General features: G+C 33.9%; 1 protein-coding gene across 5 annotated transcripts; it reads right to left on the reverse strand.

Moving 5' to 3' along the window:
- Positions 1 to 1094: 1094 nt before the first annotated feature.
- On the reverse strand, positions 1095 to 22758 carry LOC106464068 (putative glycine-rich cell wall structural protein 1). Of its 5 annotated transcripts, none has more exons than XM_022391734.1 (4): positions 22635 to 22758; positions 4854 to 4932; positions 2704 to 2735; positions 1095 to 2103 (listed from the first exon to the last, which is right to left on the reverse strand). In XM_022391734.1, the coding sequence occupies exons 2-4, from the start codon at positions 4906 to 4908 to the stop codon at positions 1756 to 1758; spliced, it is 435 nt and encodes a 144-aa protein (XP_022247442.1). In that variant the 5' UTR covers positions 4909 to 4932; positions 22635 to 22758; the 3' UTR covers positions 1095 to 1755. The 5 variants fall into 5 exon arrangements, with proteins under 5 accessions (XP_022247442.1, XP_022247439.1, XP_022247440.1 ...); XM_022391731.1 differs by lacking the exon at positions 22635 to 22758 and adding an exon at positions 5663 to 6170 and having other exon boundaries at positions 1099 to 2103; positions 4854 to 4991; XM_022391732.1 differs by lacking the exon at positions 22635 to 22758 and adding an exon at positions 5663 to 6169 and having other exon boundaries at positions 1100 to 2103; positions 2704 to 2732; positions 4854 to 4991.
- Positions 22759 to 24089: the final 1331 nt, after the last annotated feature.

The following is a 24089-nucleotide window of genomic DNA, read 5'->3' on the forward strand; positions in this document are numbered from 1 at the left end:
CGATACTACGTATGACTTTTAAAGTAATTCTGAAATTTAAGAATATTCTGTGAAAAACGTAGACCTTAAGTGTTCTCCGCTATATTTAACAATGTTTGATATGCTGAACACTCTACAGTGAAAGTTTAACTATATTTGATACGTTACCTTATAGTAAAAGTGTAACAATGTTGGTTATGCTGATCATTGTAAAGTTAAAAGCTGAACTATGTTTGATATGCGGATCACCTTACAGTAAAAGTGTAACAATGTTTGATATGCCGATCATCACACAGTAAAAGTTTAACAATGTGTGATATGCTGATCATCACACAGTAAATGTATAAATCTTAACTCCATATATATATATATATATATGTATAAGAAAAATTCTCTAGATTAAAGAATAAAACTATAATTTAAAAACATGCAGTTTCAAAAATTTGTACTCCTTACGAACGTTGTCATTATGAAATGTTTTTCAAGAAACCATCGTGTATGCAAACATAAGGTAAAATAATATAAACCACTAAATTTATAATGTTTTCGTTCAACGGCCTCAAAAAATGAAAAGGCACTGTTGATCTATAGAATTTAATTGTAATATTTTCATATGATATTTAATTCCAGAAAGACACAGGAATCATTTCTGTAGCAGGCAGATATAAAAACATTACCCGGTATGATACAATATGTCGGTAGTGAACGGTATAGAAAACACGTAGGTAATTTGAAAGGAAATTAGTAAGTATGGTAGGTCAACACAGAGATTGACAGAAAAACAAAACGAAAAATTATTTACCCTATAGAAAGTCACATGATTGATATAAGTTAATGTCACAGTGGAAGTTACCCTCGTTATATAGCTCCCCCCCCTTCCCATTGGTACAGCGATCGGTCTGAAGATTTATAACGCTAAAAAACGGATTTCGATACCCGTTGTGAGCATAGCACAGATAATTCATTGTGTAGCTTTGTGCTTTACAACAAACAAAAAGCAAACAAACACTCGTTATAAATCGCATATAACTCCAACCGCTTCGATGTAAAGCTACGCTCTTAATTATTGGTTAACAGCAACAAAAAAAAGAAAACAAAATAAATCACAAAGAGCTGTTCAATATTTTTTTACATTTAATCACTAGTGACTATGGCCTTTCATAATTTACATGTTCATGGAGTTTCAGAAAGACATTGTAGAATTGATAAAACATCCTGAAGCAATCATCAGAGAAATATTCAACAGTCTAAACCACTATGTCATATTGTTTGACAAAGGTATTTGAGTGTTTTTTCCACTTATAACTGGCGAACCGCTGGACCGATTGTCTCCAAACCTTACTTGTACCCTTAGAGCCCGCCGAGAAGTGACATAGAAAGTCGGCGTTCGGATTTGACCCTCCCTTTGTCACTCTATGGGGACTCTATGTCTTTCCTGTGCGTTGTGTCCGATTGTCGCCAAGCCTGACATGTATACGGTCTCCCGAGGAATGGCAAGGCGTTCGAATCTGAACCCACTATATCAGCGACCCGGGGGCCTTCTATATAATTCCCCGTGCGTTGAAGGGGTACATCAGTTAACAGAGTAATAAAATAAAAATCAAACATACTTTGTAATATTGTTAGTGTATTTAAAAGAATGGAAATACTTCATATTGGATCTTAACGCTTCAAAACCTAATATAAAGAAATGACTAGTTACAATATGCTGTTTTAACTGTAAATAGTACAATTCAGTTGAATTTTACCAGCGTCATCATTGATTCATTATTGTACTTACTGTTTGCGTGGACTAACCTTGCATTGTGTTTCTACGTCAGCATAGTAGCCTGGGACGTAGGGTTGGTTCGAACACTTAAAGCTTGTTTTCGGGAATGTTCTTATTTCATCTTTCCAGACTCCAGCATTATTATTGGGGTAGCCATCGCTCCCTCCTTGCCAACTACCGCCTCCACCACCGCCTTGCCATCTACCGCCTCCACCACCGCCTTGCCATCTACCGCCTCCACCACCGCCTTGCCATCTACCGCCTCCACCACCGCCTTTCCAGCTACCACCTCCACCACCGCTTTGCCAACTACCACCACCACCTTGCCAACTACCACCTCCGATCCCACCTTTAACCTGAAAAACGGACATATAAAGAATGTAAACATCCGATACCTCTGAAATATTAAAAGTTACAAAGGACGTTTTTTCACAGCATAAAAATATTTTGTTACACCTACTTTATAATAATATACAAAATAATCTAGGATATACAGATAACAAATATGTTGAACTTAAGACACCTGTTAACAACATCTGTATTTAAATTTCCACTGAGAAAACTAGAGTAAAGTATTTGAAATTTAAAACGAAAAAATGTGAATACGGAATTTGGCTAGTTATTTTCAACCATGTTCGTCTAGATAAAACAAATGTTCTTCAAAAAGATGAGGGAGTAAATTGAAATAAGATAAACTTTTTAGCTGAGTAAACATATGAAAAAGATAGATTTTATCTTACACAAAATTCAAAACAATTCTCAGAGATTACGTTCACTCTTTAACAACACGCTCCTCAAATCATAAATTGTTTCATAATAATAAAAAAAGACTTGCATTTGTAATGATGTCAAAGATATAGTTATTCTAAATTCAAAAATATTTATTAAGGTTTTTATGTAATAAAAGAAGTTAATAAAATATAAAGAAATAATTTGAAATACATTATTCAACTTACTTGAGTACCACTGGAATTAGGCAGTAGTCCTACTTCAAAACACAAGGATACAAAAGACAACAATATCATTAGATAACATTTATTGCTTAGCAGAACATAAATGTGTTATTTATTAAATATAATTCACAGAAAATGGCAAAAGAAAAATATGAAAATATATTTTTATCAGAAAGTTTAAAAAAAGATTGCCTTGCCATCTGTTGGCTAGAATATTAAATAGTGAGCTTTAACAACAATATGCCTCACCACTAGCAAAATCGAGAAATTCTTGCAGTCATGGGCGCCGGCAGGAAGGGGCAAGGAGGGATTTTCAAAAGAAAAATTACTAGTTATGTAAAATTATTCTTCTATGTTATTGAAAAATCATAAGGTATTTGTATTTCGATTTCATAATTTTTTTCAAACTTGAGTTACTTGACCCCGCCTAATTTTTTTCCTGTGGGCGCCCTTGTTTGCAGTAATAATAATAATATTTTTGTTAACAATAAGTTTACTAGGCCCGAATGAATATAAATAAAAAAATAGGTTATTGTATATTATATGCATTTTCTTTAAGAAGTGGTCTCAATGGCTTCCTTTTACAACTGTCACTGAAGCTAGTTAAATATACTTCTATAGTAAATAAGAATAACCTTTAGAAAATGATATGTAATATGAAAACTAAACAAAGTCCGTTCGTCTGGTAAAAAGTACAAACATTTAACTTCTTTTAAGATTTGGTTAAGTAACAACTGGTTCCTTTTCTAATCTTTTGACGATACTTCTGAGACAATCTTTCCAAAGCTAAGTCTTCGTTAAGACAGAACACAAAATATTTAAATAAACTAAAGAAATTGAAAAGGTATCAATTTGACTTAATTTACAAAAAAAAAAAAATAACATAGATGAACTTTTACGTTTAACGTTTATCACTCAAGAGTTACCTCATCGATAATTAAACAAGAGGATAAAGCAATCTCCAAAGGATGACTTTCATATAATGTAAATTATGTAAAAAACTGTTAAATATTATCAGGTATTTATCTTAAATAATTATATGTTTACGTGTATAACATATCAGATATGAAACATTCATATTTCAAAGTATCAAGTGTAGTTACCTTAACTAACACCCTTGTAGTGCAGTTAAGTTCAATTATGCACTTTCTTCAACGTCAACTAGCTATTTAATTTATTCACGCCATTTAGCTCCTAGTGGCACAGCGGTGTGTCTGTGGACTTACTTCTCTAGAAACCAGGTTTTGATACCCGTGGTGGGCAGAGCACAGACTGCCCTTTGTGTAACTTTGCCCCCCAGTGGCACAGCGGTATGTCCGCAGACTTACAACGCTAGAAACCGGGTTTCGATACCCGTGGTGGGGAGAGCACAGATAGCCCATTGTGTAACTTTGTGCTTAACTTCAATCAAACACAAACAAGCACAGCGCCATTTATTGTAAATAATTCTGATATTACCATTTTTACATCGAAAGATAATTCTTGATCTTAAAAATACCCATAGAATAAACCAAGTTTTTATGATGTTTGTAATTATTTAAAAGGTTTGTCTGAGCTCCGAGTAATTTTTGATTTTGCTACTCAAATTATATCGGTGTACGAGTGTGTGGGGTTAAAATCCTCATTTAATAATGAAAAGTAAAATATCAAGAATGCGCTTAGGAAAATGCTAGTGCTTGTGTATATATATATATATATATATATATCGCAGAAAAATAAATTGATAAACTAACTATTCATCATTAGATGGTAGATGAACTGTCAGCGAGCGGGACAGTTTCTTTCAGTAAAACGAAACGGTAAAACATTATGGGCGATTAAATTTTCTTCGCTAAAAATATTTGTAAGGGAATGTTTGTTTGTTTGTAATTAAGCACAAATGGCTATCTGTGCTATGCCCACCACGGGTATCGAAACCCATATTCTAGCGTTGTAAGTCCGAAGACATACGGCTGTGCCACTGGGGCTTGTAAGGGAAAAACGCCCGAACAGCATTACGGTCTGGAACATTAAGAAATTTATCGGATTATCAAAAAGCTTGTTTATATAGCTTTGAAACATTACACCCAAAAATCCAAACCGTAAAACTGAATGCGCTTTTTTGCTTGGAGTAAGTCAAAATTTGCTTTCTTTTTTTTCGAGATTTTACTCACCTATAACAAGTAGGATGGCCGTAATAATCCACTTCCACTGATCCTCTTGGCTCATCCTTTTATAACTGTCCAATCTGAACTGCAACAAAGAGAGACCGTTGATCATCAGTACCTGCAACACGTACTATTTACGCACACCTAGATTACACAAAATGGCTTTACTGATATGTCTATTGTACGTGTCCACAAACACACACACACATACATAAAGCGATTCAACACGAAGTTGCTCGGAAATCACACCAATAATTCCGCAGCACATTTCTTTATCACAGTCAGCAGCTGTTTTTTTTTTAAATAATTTATTTTATTTTATCGTAGTTACTAGTCGTATCTAATTTGATTTTTGAAAATCATATCCTTTACAACGACGGTATTGTAATATCTTGTATTGGAATATTGCCAGAGATAGGTAAGTAACTTTCGTTTCTGTATACCTGTTAGCCAATATTTTTCTGCTCTTAGCAACCATAAAAATACTATCATTATATCACTGGAAAGGAAAATTACGTCTACAATAAAATATAATTCACACTAATTAAAATAAGTTTTGCAACTTCACATATTTATATATATATTTTACTTAAGTTAAAACCCTCGAAAAAAATCTATATAAGTAGCACCCCTTTCGAATTTAAAATTCATTAAGCCCATTTAATGTTTTCAATAAATGTTTAATATAGCTAGTGACAAGTTTCTAATTTTCTTAATGAAAAAAATTTAATATACCAGTATAATGAAAAATATGTTAAGACACGTCTAAATTTGGCACTTGAAATAGAAATCTAAAGTTAGAGATGAAAACTTACTTTTCCACTGACATACAAGTTGTGTTGGTAAACGAGGAAACCTGTTTTGACCAGAAATAATTAATCGAAAGTGTAGTAATACCCTCATCACGATGGCTTTAAATATTCTTACTTAGTGTGGGGTGGGAAAAAAAATCCTTGGGAAAGTCCGTTGTAACACACAGCCTTCAGCGAATGAAGCTTTATTAAATTGCTAAATGGTTGGTGAAAGTATAAACTGGCTCGCCCCCAGTTCGTGTTGGCTAAGGTCAAGGTTCCTGTACATGCTGCCAGGACGAAAGTGGAAGTGTGTTTGTTTTGTCGTCACAGTAACCGTACTGGATTAGCTTGTAATAAACGGTTGTATACTTATCAACTTTCACATACTTCACAAGTTTCTTCCTTTTTCTACAGTTTATACTGAACTTTAGCATGCATTTATAGTTCAACAGATGTATATATATGCGCTATAGTTATTAATAAGAAGTGTTAATTACAGAACCAAAAAATAGTTTTTTTTTAAAATCTGATATTGGTAGGTATGGATTATTGACCAATATAAATGCTGATACATGGAAAGCTATTTCGGGGCTAATTGAAATGGTCATGGCCTACTGCTTATTATTCCCAAACAGTGAATCCGAGGAAAGATGGTTCACAAGCAGTTGCCCCAAGGCGCACCCCACACTTTAGAGTTGTACATGCGCTTAGAGTGACGGATATATTCCACCTTTCGATCTCATATAAGTAATCATAGAATTCGAGGGGGTGGGGTGATCTTGATTAACTGCATTTCCTCTAGTCCAGGGATTCTCAAACGTTTTCAGTCCGAGACCACTTTTGTGAGGGTGAACATTCGAATCCTACATGAAAACAAAACAACAACAGATATGCTAGTAGCTGGTACAATAATACAGTTCTACACTAACAGTTTAATTTTAAGTTATCTCAAACTTTAATATTCTCAGTCTCAAAAAAAGTAGAGTAGCAACAAAAGAGGATTGGGGTGATTTCAGAGTTAGCGTGCCCGGACTATAAATCCAAGGATTCGTTTTTCGAATCCCGTTGCCCTAAATATTCACTCTGTACTTTGGAGCCATGAGTGTGCAATAATAGTGATGGTCTAACGTGGGAGTTGTTGATAGCCCATTGTGTAACTTTTTGCTTAACTTCAAACAAACAAACAAACTTTTAACAGAACAAGAGAACTTAAACTTTAATAAAAATAATAGTATTGGCAAATGCATTACTTATTTGAATTTACGAGGTAATGCTCAAACTCCATATGCCTATGTAAGTGTTATTTGCAGTAAGTATATAAAAAGATTGAATTGCAAAGCTTAGGAAACTTTGTACCATGATGTGGTGTTCCACACTTTTATGTTTCAACAAAATTCTGAAATCGCTAGATTTGTCTATTGTTCTCTCTAACTGTGATTTATCAATTATGGGGACCTCGTGTATTTTTCTAGATCAATATGTTATTTATATTTATCAATTATGGGAACCTTGTGTATTTTTCTAGATCAATATGTTGTTTATCTTGCAATTTTCCAATGAGTGTTAAGTTCTCTTGTTTCAATACTTAGTAATGAAAAACGAACAATTGCACAGTTGTGTTTGAATTGCAACTCTGTATAGAGTAGACCGTTAAAACTTCTAACTCTACAAAAAAAGAAGAACCGAGGTAATAACAGTCCATTTTAACTTGTAACTCTATAAAAATGAAGAATTTATACATTTAGTGGTCCATTTTAACTTCCAACTATACAAAAACGAAGAAATGATACACATAGCAGTCCGTTACACCTTCTAGTATTCGAGACAAAATGGTTTGAATATTAACACCCACCTTTACTAGAAAGTGATCAAAGATTTTATCATAAGATGTTTATTCCTCTTTCTTTGCTGACGGTAAAATAATTCATTTACACCTATATTTGACGTATTTGGAAGGAACTTCGTAAAATCGTTTATTTTTCTTCATACTATTCGAACACAAAGCTGTAATATCTTCCTTGAAAATGATGTTTTTGCATCATAATATTCACATATGTGTAAGGGGAAAAAATGAACAATATTTAAGAAAAATAACTTCAAATCTTGATGTTAGTACATTTATGCCTTTCTGAATCAGTTCACTAAACATCAAAGCAAAATGTTTAGTTTGGATTTAGTTACTATGACTCAAATTAAACTACTTTTAGCAGCTTCGTGACATAAAAGCAATATGTTTAGAGTGGATTTAGTTACTGGAACACACATTAAACAGGACTTTCAGCAACTTCTTGGCATCAAGACAAAATTATTAGTTTGGATTTAGTTACTGGAACACAAATTAAACAAAAATTTTGGAGAGTGACACTTTTCCATTGACATAGATTTCACTATTTTTGTAGGATTTTTATAACACAAAATGTTTAATTTTACTTATGATTTTTCAGCTTATTTCAGAATTTTCACGTATAGTCATCACCAGTTTCAACCTGACAGACTAGAGGGAAGGCAGCTAATAAACAACATCCACCGTCAACTCTTGGACTACTATTGTCTGTCCGAATAGGGAGATTTGACCGTTAATCTTGTAGCATACTCGCGGTCCTATACTGTGGAGCGCGTTTGTTGCGTCAACGGGCCACAAACCATGAACCCTCGGATTTACAGTCCGAACACGCAAACCACCACGTCACATGCTTTTTTTCTAAAGAAAGTACTTTTTCCTTATGAATGTTAACAACCAGTGAAAGCACGTTTACTGAGCTTTAAAAGTCATTATAGATGTTATATACGCGAAATTCATTAAACTTTGTAGCCTTTCAACTGGTTTTCGCGTCATGAATATTAATTAATCTGGTTCCATGACAGACTTTACTTTAATATTACTAGAGACCACCAGTCACTGCATTGAACAATTACTTCCCCTTTCTAGAAGTAGAAAATCCCCTGATAATGTTGTCAACGATAACCTACCACCCACCATTAACGCTAAGGAATTGACTTGTACTGTTATAAAGTGCAGGGATTGTTTCGTGATTTCGCATAAGTTCGAGCCTGGCTTGCTAGCTCCGAAATCTAGAACTCTACCACAGGATCATCCTACGCCACTCAAATCAGAGAAGACCAAACACTCATGTTTATGTTAATTTACAACACCCCCTCTCTCTAGGTAGTCGCAAGCGCAGTTCTCGTCTGTACTTGACCATCTTAAGCTCGAAGATACTATGCCCAACTCTGTATTATCTCCTACAGAGGAACCCATTCTGAACTAAGGACCAATGTGGATTAAGAAACTTAATGACGAAAAATACCAAACATTTTTAAGGATCTATTAAAATGATAATGTTAAATTTCCTATACCACTGTATCTCGTATTTTGTTGTCAGTACTTCATGGTCAGCAGCAACTCTTTATCGACGTTAACAGTGGTCTGGTATAGTCTTCATACAGAAAGTGGCCCTTTTAAATCACTTGATAGTCAAAATATCAACACATACGTATCAATGGTCTGTAAAGTAATTAATATAATTTATATTATATTTCCTTTGTTTGTCGCTAAGCGCAAAGCTACACAATTGGCTATATGTGCTGTGCTCATCGCAGGCACCGAAACTCGATTTTTAGAGTAATAAGCCTTTAGACTTGTAAATGAGCTACTAGGTGTGGGAAGGGGCTTCCTATTATGTATCCCCTGTGAGTGATGTTAGAGTAATAAGCCTTTAGACTTGTAATTGAGCCACTAGGTGTGGGAAGGGGCTTCCTATTATGTATCCCCTGTGAGTGATGTTAGAGTAATAAGCCTTTAGACTTGTAATTGAGCCACTAGGTGTGGGAAGGGGCTTCCTATTATGTATCCCCTGTGAGTGCTGCCTAAATCGTCTGTGATACTGGTATCCACTCAATATTGGTACTGACGAATGTAACTCTGCTAAATGTCCTATTATTGGCAAAATTACTTCCAGAAGGCGATGCGACAACTGATGAGCAAGAAGTCATTGCATCATCTTGCTGATAAAAAAAATATATACCCCTTCCCGGACATGTTTCTTTTCTACATTGTTTCTATACGTTTTTCTTTTTTATATGCCTGTCTTTCAATCATTATTTATTTCATCATAGCTTTTTCACCTCCAACTCGTTCACTATAAGTCACTTGACCTTAGTACATTTCCACTCCCTCCCACCTTTGAATTTCCTATTGGTTCCCAGCCAACCAGGAAATTACAGCTTCACATCCTTACTTTTACACCACGTTTTTCTTGGTGAAGGCCATTAGACTGAAGGTTGGTCAAATTTCGTTATGTTTACAGAAGAGTTAAATATCCATCTATAAAATACCATCCATCTACTCATTAAAAATATCACATATCTACAGGAAAAAGATAGTAACCAATGGATTCATGTAGTACAGTAGGATGTGAAATAACTATTACAATTTTCTTGTTTCTGAAATAGGAAGGATAACCTAGTGGAAAAGACAAAAAAAAATATAGCTCTAAAAACAAAAGTCGGAAATTATATAAAAATGGGTCATTGAGCTTTAGAAAAACGATTTGAACAATACTCTATCACATTAATATATTTATCATTCTAGCAGTCACTCCAATAATTAGTGCTCCACATAGTAAAGGGCTCTGAGAAAAAATAAATAGACAATTCCAACATAATTCTATTGCTTCTACCAATTACTGATGCTTTCTTTTTTGTGCAACTGGATGATTATATTAAAGGTTTTGGATTTAAAAGATTTATTAAATTGGGCATATAGTAGTGAAAGTGTTCAAATCTAGTATGTTACTTTTAGCTTTAGTAAAGGCATACACTGAAATCATATCAATTTATTACTGTAATAATATGACATTTATAAATTCCTGATAACTTTCAAATCTAAGTAAATTTGAAACCGAACTATTTCCGTCTTTTCCACTACAAGTCTTTATATCAACGCCTAAACACTTTTGATACAGAAACCTAAGAAGAAAAACATGTTCACTAAGAAGTTTCCTCGAAACTTAAAGAAACAAAACAAATTTGGTGTTCTTAAGCTGGGTGATGTTAAACTTGATGTTTTGAAACTTGGTATTGTTAACTTTAGTGATGTTAAACTTGATGTTTTGAAACTTGGTATTGTTAACTTTAGTGATGTTAAACTTCAAGTTTTGAAACTTGGCATTTTTAACTTTAGTGATGTTAAACTTGATGTTTTGAAACTTGGTATTGTTAACTTTAGTGATGTTTAACTTCAAGTTTTGAAACTTGGCATTATTAACGTTAGTGATGTTAAACTTGATGTTTTGCAACTTGGCATTGTTAACCTTAGTGATGTTAAACTTCGTTTATCGTATCATGCTGAAAAACTACTGCAGTGTTTAATGTAACAGTATGAAGAAAATGTTCATTACTAGCTGTACCAAATGTACGAAACGTGTCTTTTTCATCTGCTGTACTGGTGGTGTGATCATTTATTTAAGAGTTGCACATATTTGTTTTCAATTGATTCATGTGTCGGAAACCGTAGTTTATTCAAAAATAAGAAGGCGACAGGAGTAATGAAAAATATGTTTATTGGACGTTTCGATATAACATAGATTCCATCATCAGTAATCTGAAGAAAACAAGAAGTTTACAATACTATTATATTACAAATTAAACGAAAGGTCTTGTTGTTGTTAAGCACAAAGCTACACAACGAACTATTTTTACCTACCATAGGTATCGAAAACCGATTTTCAGCGTTGTATGTTTGCAGACTTACGGCTGGGCCACCAGGGGCCAAAGGAATGGACTATAAATCGTTAAGCGTAGGAAGACGTTTTATAATAAACAACTGTTCTTCTTCTTTTGTTGAAAATTATTGTTAAGTGTAGGAAGACGTTCTGTGATAAACAACAGTTCTTCTTTTGTTGAAAATCATTGTTAAGTGTAGGAAGACGTTCTGTGATAAACAACTGTTCTTCTTTTGTTGAAAATTTAAAGTATGCTTCTTTAATGTAAATAAACTCTTAGATTGAAAATCAGTTGCGCCATTGCCAATTTACGACACTATTAACATTGTTTGTGCAAACACACACACAAAATACAATTATTGTCATCATTATTTTTTGCCGATATATGAATGAATTTTGGTCAAAAGTGTATTAAAGGCTTAAGGAAAGGGAAAAAAAAACATGTACAGGAGAAAAAGTGTGTGTTTGTGTTTTGTTATAGCAAAGCCATATTAAGCTATCTGCTGTGTCTACCAGGGAGAATCGAACCCCTGATTTTAGCGTTGTAAATCCGAAGACTTACCTCTGTCCCCTCTGTGGTCCAAGTGAAAAGGAGCAATATGAAAACTCCAGGGACATTAATGTGCAACTGAGTGCCGCCGGCTTTCTGCAGGTGTCATGTCAAGTATTAGGGCAATTGATTTGGCTAGTATAATTGACATGTCAATCTTTGGAGTTCAGAAGCGTTGCAAGTGGATGGGCTAGGTGTCCAAAATGTGGTGCTCATTATGGTGCGAAAAATAAAGAGGATATCAAAGCATTTTTTTGATCGTGGTGTGGCTCGTAACTTTCACACATTTTCACTCAGAAGATTCCCACGCCGTTAAAGGCAGACCACAAACAGTACAGGGTAGGATGGCGTAGTTTTAACTAGTTCTTAAAGTGTGGTCCGTGGCCAACTGGTTCTACGAGGATTGGTCCAAAATGCAAATCACATCAAAGCAGCGCGATTCTTCCCATTAATTCTGATGGGTTTTTTTTTGGGGGGGGGTGCGGTGGCAAGCAAAAGTGGGTGGTGTAGAATTGGTAGGTGGTTCGAGGAGTCTTTTACCCCGTCGAAGTGGTTCATGGACGAAAAAGTTTGAGAACCACTGAACTAGTGATATAACATAATGAAACTGGGCAGTAACTTAGCAACAGACTTAGAAGCTTGCACTGATAGTACTATATTACTAACTGAAGATTGCGCTAGTAACTATACTTCCGATTTGTTAATATCAAGGGTTAGACATCGAGGAGTGGGCAAGGTATACAAGGATGCTATATTAGGGCGTTTCAGAGAGTTGTTGGAAAACTTTGTCATAGAAGCATAGGCAGTCATTTGGTTGAAAGGACACCCACCTAACACTGATGAGCTTTTCCCAACAGACCCAGACCTACAAATTCGTTGCATACATAAGACAACTGATAAACTTCCTACCGTTGCGTGGAATCTAATGTGTATGCCGATTATTTATTTTATCACTACAGTTTCGCTATTATGGGTAGCTAATAAATTCCCCCATATATTTAGTTTCATAATTCTTGTTTATTATATGCTTAGATTAGTATAAAGATGCATGTTTCGAACGCAAGAATATATATAATGGCCTTGTTACATTTAATCAATCAAAATCAATACAAAACGCTTACGAGACTTCGAACAACCTCAATAAGTTCATAATATCAAAATAAACTAAAATTATCTTTCGATCACTTGTCGTGATTTTTATATGCTTTTTGTCATTTTTTAAAACTAGACATGTTGACATATAAAACCATAAGTTTCATACTTAGTTTTACACTCCGTGTGAAAAACAAATTGTGAGTAATACCATGACGCACCTATTATAGAGTAAGATGAAGACATACTATTTATTTAAAATATCATTCCTTGCTCTGATATACTAGGTGCTAAACATGTTATTCGAAACAAAAGAGCATCATCCTAGTTTTCTTTCTTTTACATATCATGTGTGGATAGTTTATTAACCAAAACTGCTTTTAATTTCGTTTTCTTAGTTTTCAGCTAGTAAAAACATATTAATAATTTAATTGTTCTGACGCTTTAGGCTTATTTTTTATTCACTGAAAAAAGTCATAGAAACCACGGTGAACTTCAGGTGTAGGTCATAGTAACTATGTTAAATTATGAATGAAGTGATAGTAGCCATAATGAACTTTAGGTCAGATTAAGGTAACTATGGTAAATTATGAATGAATTCATAGTAACCATAGTGAACTTTAAGTCAAATCAAGGTAACTATGGTAAATTATGAATGAAGTAATAGTAATTACAGTGAACTTTAGGCCAGATCATACTAACTATGGTGAATTATGATTGAATTATTAGTACCCACAGTGAACTTTAGGTCAAATCAAGGTAACTATGGTAAATTATGAATGAAGTAATAGTAACCATAGTGAACTTTAGGTCAAATCAAGGTAATTAGGTAAATTATGAACGAAGTAATAGTAATTACAGTGAACTTTAGGCCAGATCATACTAACTATGGTGAATTATCAGGCAGGCGTAGCACTGCCTGTGTAGAGATGGCTCGGATTGTTCATTGAAATGGTATTTTAAATATCTCCTCAATAGGTCATCAGGATGTTATAATACTATACAGTGTTTTCTTTTAATGACAATATCTGTGTAATGACTTGGTCACAAGTTCTGGGAATGTCTGTAAATATCATAGCAAAAGGTTTGAATTTCTTGTTCTTCTTTCTTCTCAATTTTTTATTATATGATAACTAAAAAACAAAACAATGGTTTCAACCAATTTCACTGAGGTGACATAGTTTCAAACGGAGTATCTGCTTTTATAATTACTATTAATAACTAGTAGTGATTAAAAAAATAATAAATATAGTGGAAGCATTATCATCAATTCACCTTGGCCTTCATACACAAATTTGGTGTTCCTTTAAAATGCTTAAATACAAGGTGAAACAAGAATTACCAGACAATAATAGATAAACAATAAATATTATAGTTGTAACCTAATTATAGTTAGAACGTGGTTATAAATACAACCTTCCTATGTCTATTGAAACACTGTATTAAAAAAAAAACAAGAACCAAAAACAAACAAACAAATAAAGAAAAACTTTTCAAAAACAATGCAAACAAGATAGTAGGGATGGTATTTGCATCATCCCTACATGTAATAGTAACCATAGTGAACTTTAGGTGAGATCATGGTAGTTAAAACTATATTAATCTTTGGTTAAAGTATTGATAATGTTAATAAAAATGTATCACAGTAATTTCCCCGAAAGGGTGCTGAAGACCGCCTGGATGGGTCACCTGTTTTTAACCACTCACACCACTAAACATTAATGTGTTGTCTGTCAGTCAATCAGTAGACACTAAAATGACATCACATGAGGGACACTTACCGTTGCAATTTGTACTGTCGTGACGTCAGTAAAACATGCGCAAGCCGTGAATCACGAGAATATTTATGCACTCTGTAGGCTACAACACAGCATAACATTTGAAATTCAAAAGCAAGAAATAATAATATTTTTTTATCTTCATTTTGGTTTTACTTACTCTTGAAATAGAACACTTTCGGGGGACCCAGCGGAAGTACATCTGGTAAACATAACAAACTTTGTTCGAAGTCTGAGGATTGAATACATACACTGAATGTTGTTTTCGATAATGGTCAGAATAGTGAGCTTCAAAAGCCGCCCTCAGTGTAAATAAAGGCCCGACTAGTGTGCATGTATGGATTTTAAGTTCTTTCTGTAAAGACAGATTTGTTTTTATTTCGACCAAAGCTATACGAGAGCTATCTGCGCTAGCCGTCCCTAATTTAGTAGTGATAGGCTATAGGAAAGACAGCTACTTAACACCACCCACCGCCAACTCTTGGGATACTCTTTTGCCAACGAATAGTGGGATTGACTGTCACGTCATAACACCCTTACGGCTGAAAAGGCGAGCGTGTTCGGTGATGGAATTTGATCCCGCGACCCACACGTTGCGAGCTGCTCCCTGATAAACAGACCATGCCAGATCCTACTCTGTACAGAAAGCCTGCTAATTATAACACACGGAGAACAAATTTTGTCACTTGTTCGAAGACGCTATACAAAAATCCGAATTAACTAAACGTTTATCTAAAGTATATTTTTGTAGACTGAAGTAACTAAACTTTACGGTTATTTTCATAGAACGTGTCCCTCAGAAGCTGCTTCTAGTTGCTACAAGAAAACAATCCCGCCTTAAAGAAAGACTATTTGATTTTTCTTCTTGTATTTCTTAGAATCTTGGCATTTCTCCCTATTATGTATGCATTTTCTCACGCTGTAATGACATTACTACTGTAATGGGTGTATACATTTTACAGAAGCCTAACTTATTTCCGAGTTTTATGCCAGACCAGCCTTATTTGTTTCTTCCTTTAGATTCTGTTGTCTGGACGGCCTTGGTCCTCCAGCATTCATTCTTCCTTCCAAGTCCTACGTTTTGGTAACGTAATTAGTCTTCAGATGTTCGGTGTCCCTTATCTTCTCTTTATACACACGTTCCTTGAAAAACAAATCCATGGGAGTCAGGTCCGGAGATCTTGCGGTCCGTTCCTGGGAAGTACATCTGACAATCCAATGTACTGGAAAGGTGTCATTCAACCACGTATCTCAAATTAAGAAAAGTTGCAAAATACCTGTGGTTCCAGGGTTTTAGGACACCCTACAGATCTACTAAAGAGTTGAAATGGCCATGAACCACCAATATCTTTATGAAATATCTTCGTTATTATGTTACTTAACTGGCTTTTATTCTCCCAGTGGATCAGCGGTAAGTTTACGGACTCACAACACGAATATTTGAGATTCGATTCCTCGTGGTGCATAGAGCGTAGAAAGCCTATTGTGTAGTTTCGCGCTAAAACGAACAAACTGACTTTTAAAAACATATCAAAGTGAATTTCTGGCACTTTTCAAGCACATTTTATCTTGTTTGATATTTGTAATAAAAAAAGTAAAATAGATAGTTTCGACGTTTGAATGATGCTTTTCAACAGATGGCGCTAGCAAAGAAATGATTTTTAACTACATCCAGCAGACAACACTTTTAGCGTACGAGTGACTGCAAAGCTAAGCGGGCGTGGGCTATTGGTTGGCGTACCAGGTTACAGGTCCAAAGGTTCGAGCCCGTAATATACCACGAAACATGTTTCACACTTTAAGCTATGGGCGCATTATAAAAGTGCAGGTTAATCACGCTATTCATTTAAGAGTGCGCGTGTAGGCGGCAAGCTTTACTTACTGGTTGCTCTACCTCCGGTTAGCAGTTTAAAATTTACTGAAAATAAATTAAAATTAACTGAGCTCTAAGTATGATTATAACAATAGTCAAGAAATTATCACTTTCGTCTGTATTACAGTTTACACACAAAATTCGGATTTTGTGCTATACAAGGAGTTACAGTTGAAAGAAGAAAACAAAGCTGTAAAAGTATTCCGTGTATATTGTAATACTTACTAAGCGAATAACAACAAGTATGTGTATTTCTATCTGTTTTAAATTAGCTCAAACCAGAAATAATATTCAACTGTTTAAATATATTTTTTCCTAGTATATTCTTTGCGCAAACTTTAAAAGGTTATAGTTAAGAGAGGGGGGCTCGAACCTCCTCTAAATCCTCTCCTTTATGCTATGCAACTGGATCGTCGGTAATGTTTAAAAAAAACATATCTTCCAAGTTTATTGCTAGCGGATGAAGGACGCTTGCGTCTAAGTGTTCGATTCTTAAGTAACATTTTTAAAGACACTAATGCTTTACCATATTTACTATTCAACATCGAAAATAACTCAACTAAACTAGTGTTAAACAACTCTCTCTCTCGGTTACCATGTTTTTGCGAAGATATATTTTCAAATTCAATGACTGGGTTGTTATAAAGACTAACAGCACAAATTAAGTAAGGAAAACAACGCAAATTTACAAAAAAAAAACATCAGGTTTGTTTGTTTGAAGTTAAGCACAAAGTTACACAATGGGCTATCTGTGCTCTGCCCACCATGTATCGAAACCCGGTTTCTAGCGTTGTAAGTCATCAGAAATGCCGCTGTGCCACTGGGATGGGGTGTGGGGGGGGGGGATATAAAAGTTAAGTACCGGACGTACCACGTGCGTCGAAACTATCGTGTAATTAACTTTATATTTTTGTAACTTTGTGTTGTTTTCCTTATTTGTGCTTATAACGCTGTCAATCATTATCGCATTTGTAGGTAGCATAAAGTACTGCATAACTCGAAAATCTTGGGTTGTTTTTCATTGTACGAATAAGACCATAATAATTCCAAATGCGCGTAAAATCAAGCAGACCTACTGTTTGGAAAACAGCCAAACTGTTTCATTTTTTGAAACAACAGTGTCAAGAAGCTTGAGGAAAGTTTTTATTGGTCATTTTTGATTGTTAGAAAAACAATCGTGACCGTGAGAAAAGAGAGTGTACTTAACATCTTTGTAAACTACTCGAGCGACTAGTGTGAAAAATAAAACAGATAAAAATACAACCAAATTTCTGTATGCAAAGATGTATTGAAAGTACTTTGTTTATTGTTTTTTAATCCTGGGTTAATATTATAATGATATTAGTTTAAAGTTAGAAATTATAAATATCTTAGCTATCATTAAAAGAAGAATATTTGGTGTTTGTTCTTAAATTCAATCTGTCTTTTTGGTCCCAATTCATTAAGAGCTTTAAAAGCTATAGTTTGCGTACGAGACATCTATTATAATAATACTCAGTTTTTCTCTGTCCTGAAAATGCCCGCGCACCTTAATATCTACATATGCATGCGCGCGCACTTAATTTGAACTGATATAAATATACTTTAATCAACATTTTGTAAAACAACATATTAAAAGCTTTTGAGTTTTTTTTAAGCGTTTATCCTTAGGTCGTTTAATATCATGATGATCACCATACATAGTGGAAATGTTATCCAGCAAGTACGATAAGCTTGACTGAAACAGCGGGTTTGGTGTCATATTTGTGTGGCCCATGTGACAACTTTGTTGTTTGTTTTTGTGCAAAGCCACATTGGGCTCTTTGCTGTGACCGCGGGAAACGAACCCCGGAATTTAGCGTTGTAAGTCCGTAAACTTCATGTGACCGAGGAAACCTATTTAAACTTCACTTCCTTGAAATAAAAATTGTGAAAAGGAAAACTTCAGTCTGTTAATTACCTTTATGTTACTTAGCCTTGGCAGTGTGTGTTTTCGCTTTCTTTTAATGTCAAGGCTGGGGCAGGCTAACGTGTACGTGAGTACAATTATCACCTGCGCTCAGCGCGAGTTGGCGTGTCTGGCTTTGTGAAGTATTGTTCACAGAGTTGTTAAACTTGTCCTTGAACAAGGGGGACAACCGCTATCTGTGTTTCAACACGACACTTATTAAAATAAAACGGGCCTTATACTTATTATCATAAAATGGGCCTTATACTTATTATTATTATATAAAAACGGATCTTTCAGTGATAAATGTCAGGTTACTCATAGCGTGGCCCTAACAGCTTGTACACACACACACACAAACATTAGCATTGGGTTTTCCCGTTTTGCAGGGATGTTGAAAAGAAAAATTAGCCACTATGTTGTTGCCTTTCAAAACAAGTTGTTAATTTATTCAGAGATAAATAAGATACTTACGTGTTTAAACATTTATATCATTCTTTGTTTTATCAACTAAAATATTATTGCATTTTGACTCTAGCCCAAGCAATGTTACAAAATTGATAATCTGTAAGAGCAAAAAATAACATTGAATTTTTCTAGAAGGTACTATGTAAACTAGCAGTAATAACTATTCTGACAAAGCTACATAAAAACTTGCCTATCCAAATAGGTTAGGTTTAGTACAAAAACAAACTAACATATAGTGCTAGCGTGATCTTCAGTGGAGAATTGTCATTTCAAATTTATTAAACATTTTTTAAACTTCTTGAAAATAAGATAACAATTGCTTGAAAGTGCTTGAGCTTCTACGTACATATTTTGTCAAATATTCGGATGTAGACTGGATTATCAACCAAATGTTTTTCTTGTAAAAAATCACACAATTAAACTGACATCTGTATGAAATTTTGGCAAGCATTATTCCTCAAATTTTCGACTTCTTTTTATATCGTTCGTTACGGATGGATTTCAAATATTGTACCATACTGACTAATTTTATATTTTTTCTTTTACAACATTTAAAGTAAACAACTGACCAAACACATTAATTTCTGTAAGAAATATAGAAGCGACCCCAGTAATAACTAGGCGAATTATTTGTAATATTGATGGAATCTTTATTAGTATTATGTGACATATATGTTATTAAAAATCCTGTAATCAACAAAGTCGTTAATGCGGATACATAAATAGTGTCGTACGGGACTCGTACCTGAACAGTTTAGAAAAATGTGTTGGAAAAAAAACTTGATGAATCCCATCGGCGGTGACTCTTCGGTTAAATAACATCAAATGATAAAAAGATATTGCTTTCATTAATTCTAGTTTCTGAATTACAAATTCACTAAAAATGTCTGATTTCAGTCAAAATTACGAATACGGAACACTTTGGCTGAAAATAAAAACTATAAATTGGCCTTTGAAATCTTAAAACTGAGTAATCAAATATATTTAAAATTACAATACTTGTGCATTATAACTGAACAAATTGATTGTCGCTATTCGCTAGTGGCTCAGCGGTAGACTATAGGGCTTATAATGCTAAATTTGAAGTTTGATACCTGCAGTGAGTACAGCGCAGATAGCTCATTATACAGCTTTTCACTTAAAACAAATAAACTCTCAAGACATTGAACACTATTTTAAAATTTTAATTATTTAGTTAATGAACTTTAATAGTTATTCAATGTTAGCTGTTACTGGAAAATATTATCATTAACGTTTTTAAATAAATAGTAGTAATATGTCCAAGTGATTGATTTTTTACACGTGATAGCAATATTTTGAAATTAATGTGGACTCCAACACTTGGGAATGTTCACAAAATATATTAGCTATAATTCAATATAATATTCTCGAGAATTTATAAGTAAAATCATTGCATATTCATATTTCAAAACATCCAGATTTGTTTCAGAATTTGAGTGTCATTTCACAGATCTGGATAATGCATTTTTTTAAATATTGTTTCTCGTGTGCGTGTCTACAGTTTAGTGATCAGTTTGAATAATGCTATATAATAACGTTTTATGTTTATCAAACTCTCCATGTTTGAATAATGCTATATAATAACGTTTTATGTTTATCAAACTCTCCATGTTTGAATAATGCTATATAATAACGTTTTATGTTTATCAAACTCTCCATGTTTGAATAATGCTATATAATAACGTTTTATGTTTATCAAACTCTCCATGTTTGAATAATGCTATATAATAACGTTTTATGTTTATCAAACTCTCCATGTTTGAATAATGCTATATAATAACGTTTTATGTTTATCAAACTCTCCATGTAATAAATGATGGTTTGGTTCTTTGTTTGAATTTAGAAAAATTCTACTCGAGGGTTATCTGTGCTAACTACCCCTAATTTTGAAGTGATAGACTAAAGCGAAGACAACACCACCCACCGCCAACTCTTGGGCTACTCTTCACTAATAAATAAATAGTGGGATTGACTGTAACATTATAACGCCCCCAAGACTCTAAGGTGAGCATGTTCGGCGACGGGATTCGATCCGCGGATTGAAGATTGCGAGGTGAGTGACCTAACCACCAGGCCATGCCAAGCCTCAAGAAGTTATAATACAAGTCTGTAAACATCTAGTACTGATAACTTGCTGGACCAATGAAGCTAAAAAGTTTGACCATGATCTAAACAACAAAAGTACTCAAGACAAGTTCTAAGTATTGGTGTATTATTTGGATGTTCGCACGACAGCTAGAGCTTATATTTCGTAGAGTACTGACGTGGTGTTATTTGATCTGTGTAAGTTACATTACTCTGACCTGTGTTATAACTGTAAAGTAAGTAAGTGTCCTTGTTTTTCAATTCTTTCTCTTTTGTTTATTTTCATTTTGTTTGTTTTTCTCTTATGACTTTCCTGTTTTGTTATTCTTTAATGTATAATTTTGTTTCAGGTTTTCTAACAATTTGTCACGCGTCCTAAGCCTAACCTATTACTAACTGTAGCTTCGGTAAAAAATAGATAAACTTGAAATTATTAAATTACTTTAAGTCGTGGGAAAGCCAATGAGAATTCGAAAAAGCATGGAAAACGTAAGAACATAATATCTCTGTAAAAAGTTTAAAACTCCAAGGCAATAATTGAATAGTGTCTTTACATGACACACATATTCAACCATCCACAGAACGTGTAAACACCATTGGAAGCTATACTGCCAATTAGAATTAATGTTTATTATATGGCAAGTTCAAGTGTTAAAACAATGAACACAGCTCAATGAAATTCTGTAATTATTTTACTTCAGCTTATATATATATATATATAGAGAGAGAGAGGTAGATTTACATTGAAGATTGTTATGTTTTACTGAATGTTATGTTGAAAACGAATAAATGAATTTTAATATATATGTGCGTGTGTATGTGTTTGCAGTAGGGTAACTAGTGAGGCAACGCAAAGCTCCACCTATTTTAACAGATATTTGTGAACTAAATCTGTTATTATGTTTGGGGAAATTTTTCTTCTATATTTTTATTATTATACATGATTAGAAACAGGATAGTTTTTTTTTTCCTTTATGAATATATGAAGTAGTGGGGGGGGGGGGAACAGTTCGTCAAACTTTCTCCTGGCGCAAAAATACCCAGTTACGCCAATGTGTATGTATTTTAATATATTCCCATATTGTATATGCATTTTCCTGTTGATATAATTATTGAAGTTGAGTTCTAAGCAAGGAAGACTTTTATCAACTTCAAAAATTTTCGCTTAAAACGAATCTAAGAAAGCGCTTAGCCTGGCAACTCCGTCTAGTTTACCTAAAATTTACAACTTCATGTTTAATTTTTCCTCTATTTATATTACTGAGTAGCATTTAGTTTCGGAAAATTTGCTTTCGTTAATTGCCAGTTAATTTTATAATGCTAATTGAAAATATTTCTCTAAAACAACTGAAGCTTGACTTTGAAAAATGGCATAGATTACATACATTTGAATGTCAAAAAAATAAAAAAATACGCATACAAAACACAACTTCATTTGAGAATCGAGTTTTTCATAATCCTTTGGCACATACATACCTTTTAATTATCCATCGCCCTCCCTTCCGGCTCAGAACATAGACAGCCCATTGTATAGTTTTTGTTCTTAATAACAAACAAATAAACCAATTATCCATAGCTAAGAAATAAACTTAATCTACTTAAACTCAATGTTTGGTGTTTTACTGCCTCCCTCTGCCGGATTTCTTTCTAGTCCATTAAATAGAGTTTTATTATTGTTTTGCGAAATATTTCTCCAGTTACGTAAACAATAGCAGAAACGTTATTGAACGACCGTTACTAAGAGAATTTACAATTATTTAAATACTTGTTAAATTTGCGAATAAATATGTTTTTAATTAACACAGATCTGTTCAAGGATACATTTATTAAAATACGCTGACAATGATATTAGGCCTCATTTCAAACAACCATATTGATGCTGTACTTTTATTATTCTTTTATCTAAACGACCTTCTTAGTAACCTTAAGTGTTGGATAACAATAAAATCGTGAGTAAATCACACTTAATTGTATTATCTCTTAGTGACGTGACTGGTGGAGGTATTTCTGTACGCCTACCACATGGTTTGTAAGATTATAGGGGAATTTCCCAGCTCATACAATTAAGCATCGCTTGTGATGGCATGTTTAATATCCTTTCTTTGGATTGTTTCTACATCCGTATAAAATGTTAATGTTTGTTGTCAAGTGGAAAGCTCCGAATTCAAAATATACAGCGTGAAAAAAAGATACGGAGAAGAGACTGTTAGTCTTTCTTTGGGAACTTAACACTCTTTACACATGGAAGTTTTCTTTTGGTGTAATTATTATGTTATAGCGCACCAGCCGAACTCTAGTGGTAAGCAAACTAACTCCCTTATGGGTAGCTTTTTCCAACATATAAGTCTAAAGTTTGCTGGAATCACAAAACAAATAATGTAGCAGCTAATCATTAAAACAAGGCTTGTGGTAACGATGGAAGAAAGAAGGCTTACATCATCTAGGAAGACAACAATTGTGATTTTATTTACGTTCTGTATTTTCTATCATACTTTCATCGATTTGAAATGTTGGTGTTTTCACGGCTTAACATTTTGGTTTTATTATTATTACTGAATGTTACTGATGTTTTCCTGAACTAAACAAGGTTTTTATTTGTTTGTTTTTTTCTAAAATTGTTTAGTAACTATACAAAAAAATCAAAATATGTTGCAATTGAAACTCTAATAGTGTTAGGTTTATTCACTGGAACAGAAACAAAAGTTAAAGATCAAGATATGTTCAACCGATTCGTCTCGTGTTAAAGTATTATTACGTGGCTCTCCTAATGGGTCAGGAATATGTTTATGGACTCACAGCGTTAAAATTCGTGATGAGATTCCCCGCAGTGGACAGAGTGTAGATAGCCCATTGTGTAGCTTTTCGCTAAACAAAAATTAAAACGTGGACTATTTCAGAAGTATGATGTAGAGTTTGGTAATGTCGACGTTG

The sequence above is a fragment of the Limulus polyphemus genome, unplaced genomic scaffold, assembly GCF_000517525.1.
Source record: "Limulus polyphemus unplaced genomic scaffold, Limulus_polyphemus-2.1.2 Scaffold1554, whole genome shotgun sequence".
Classification (NCBI taxonomy): Eukaryota; Metazoa; Arthropoda; class Merostomata; order Xiphosura; family Limulidae; genus Limulus; species Limulus polyphemus.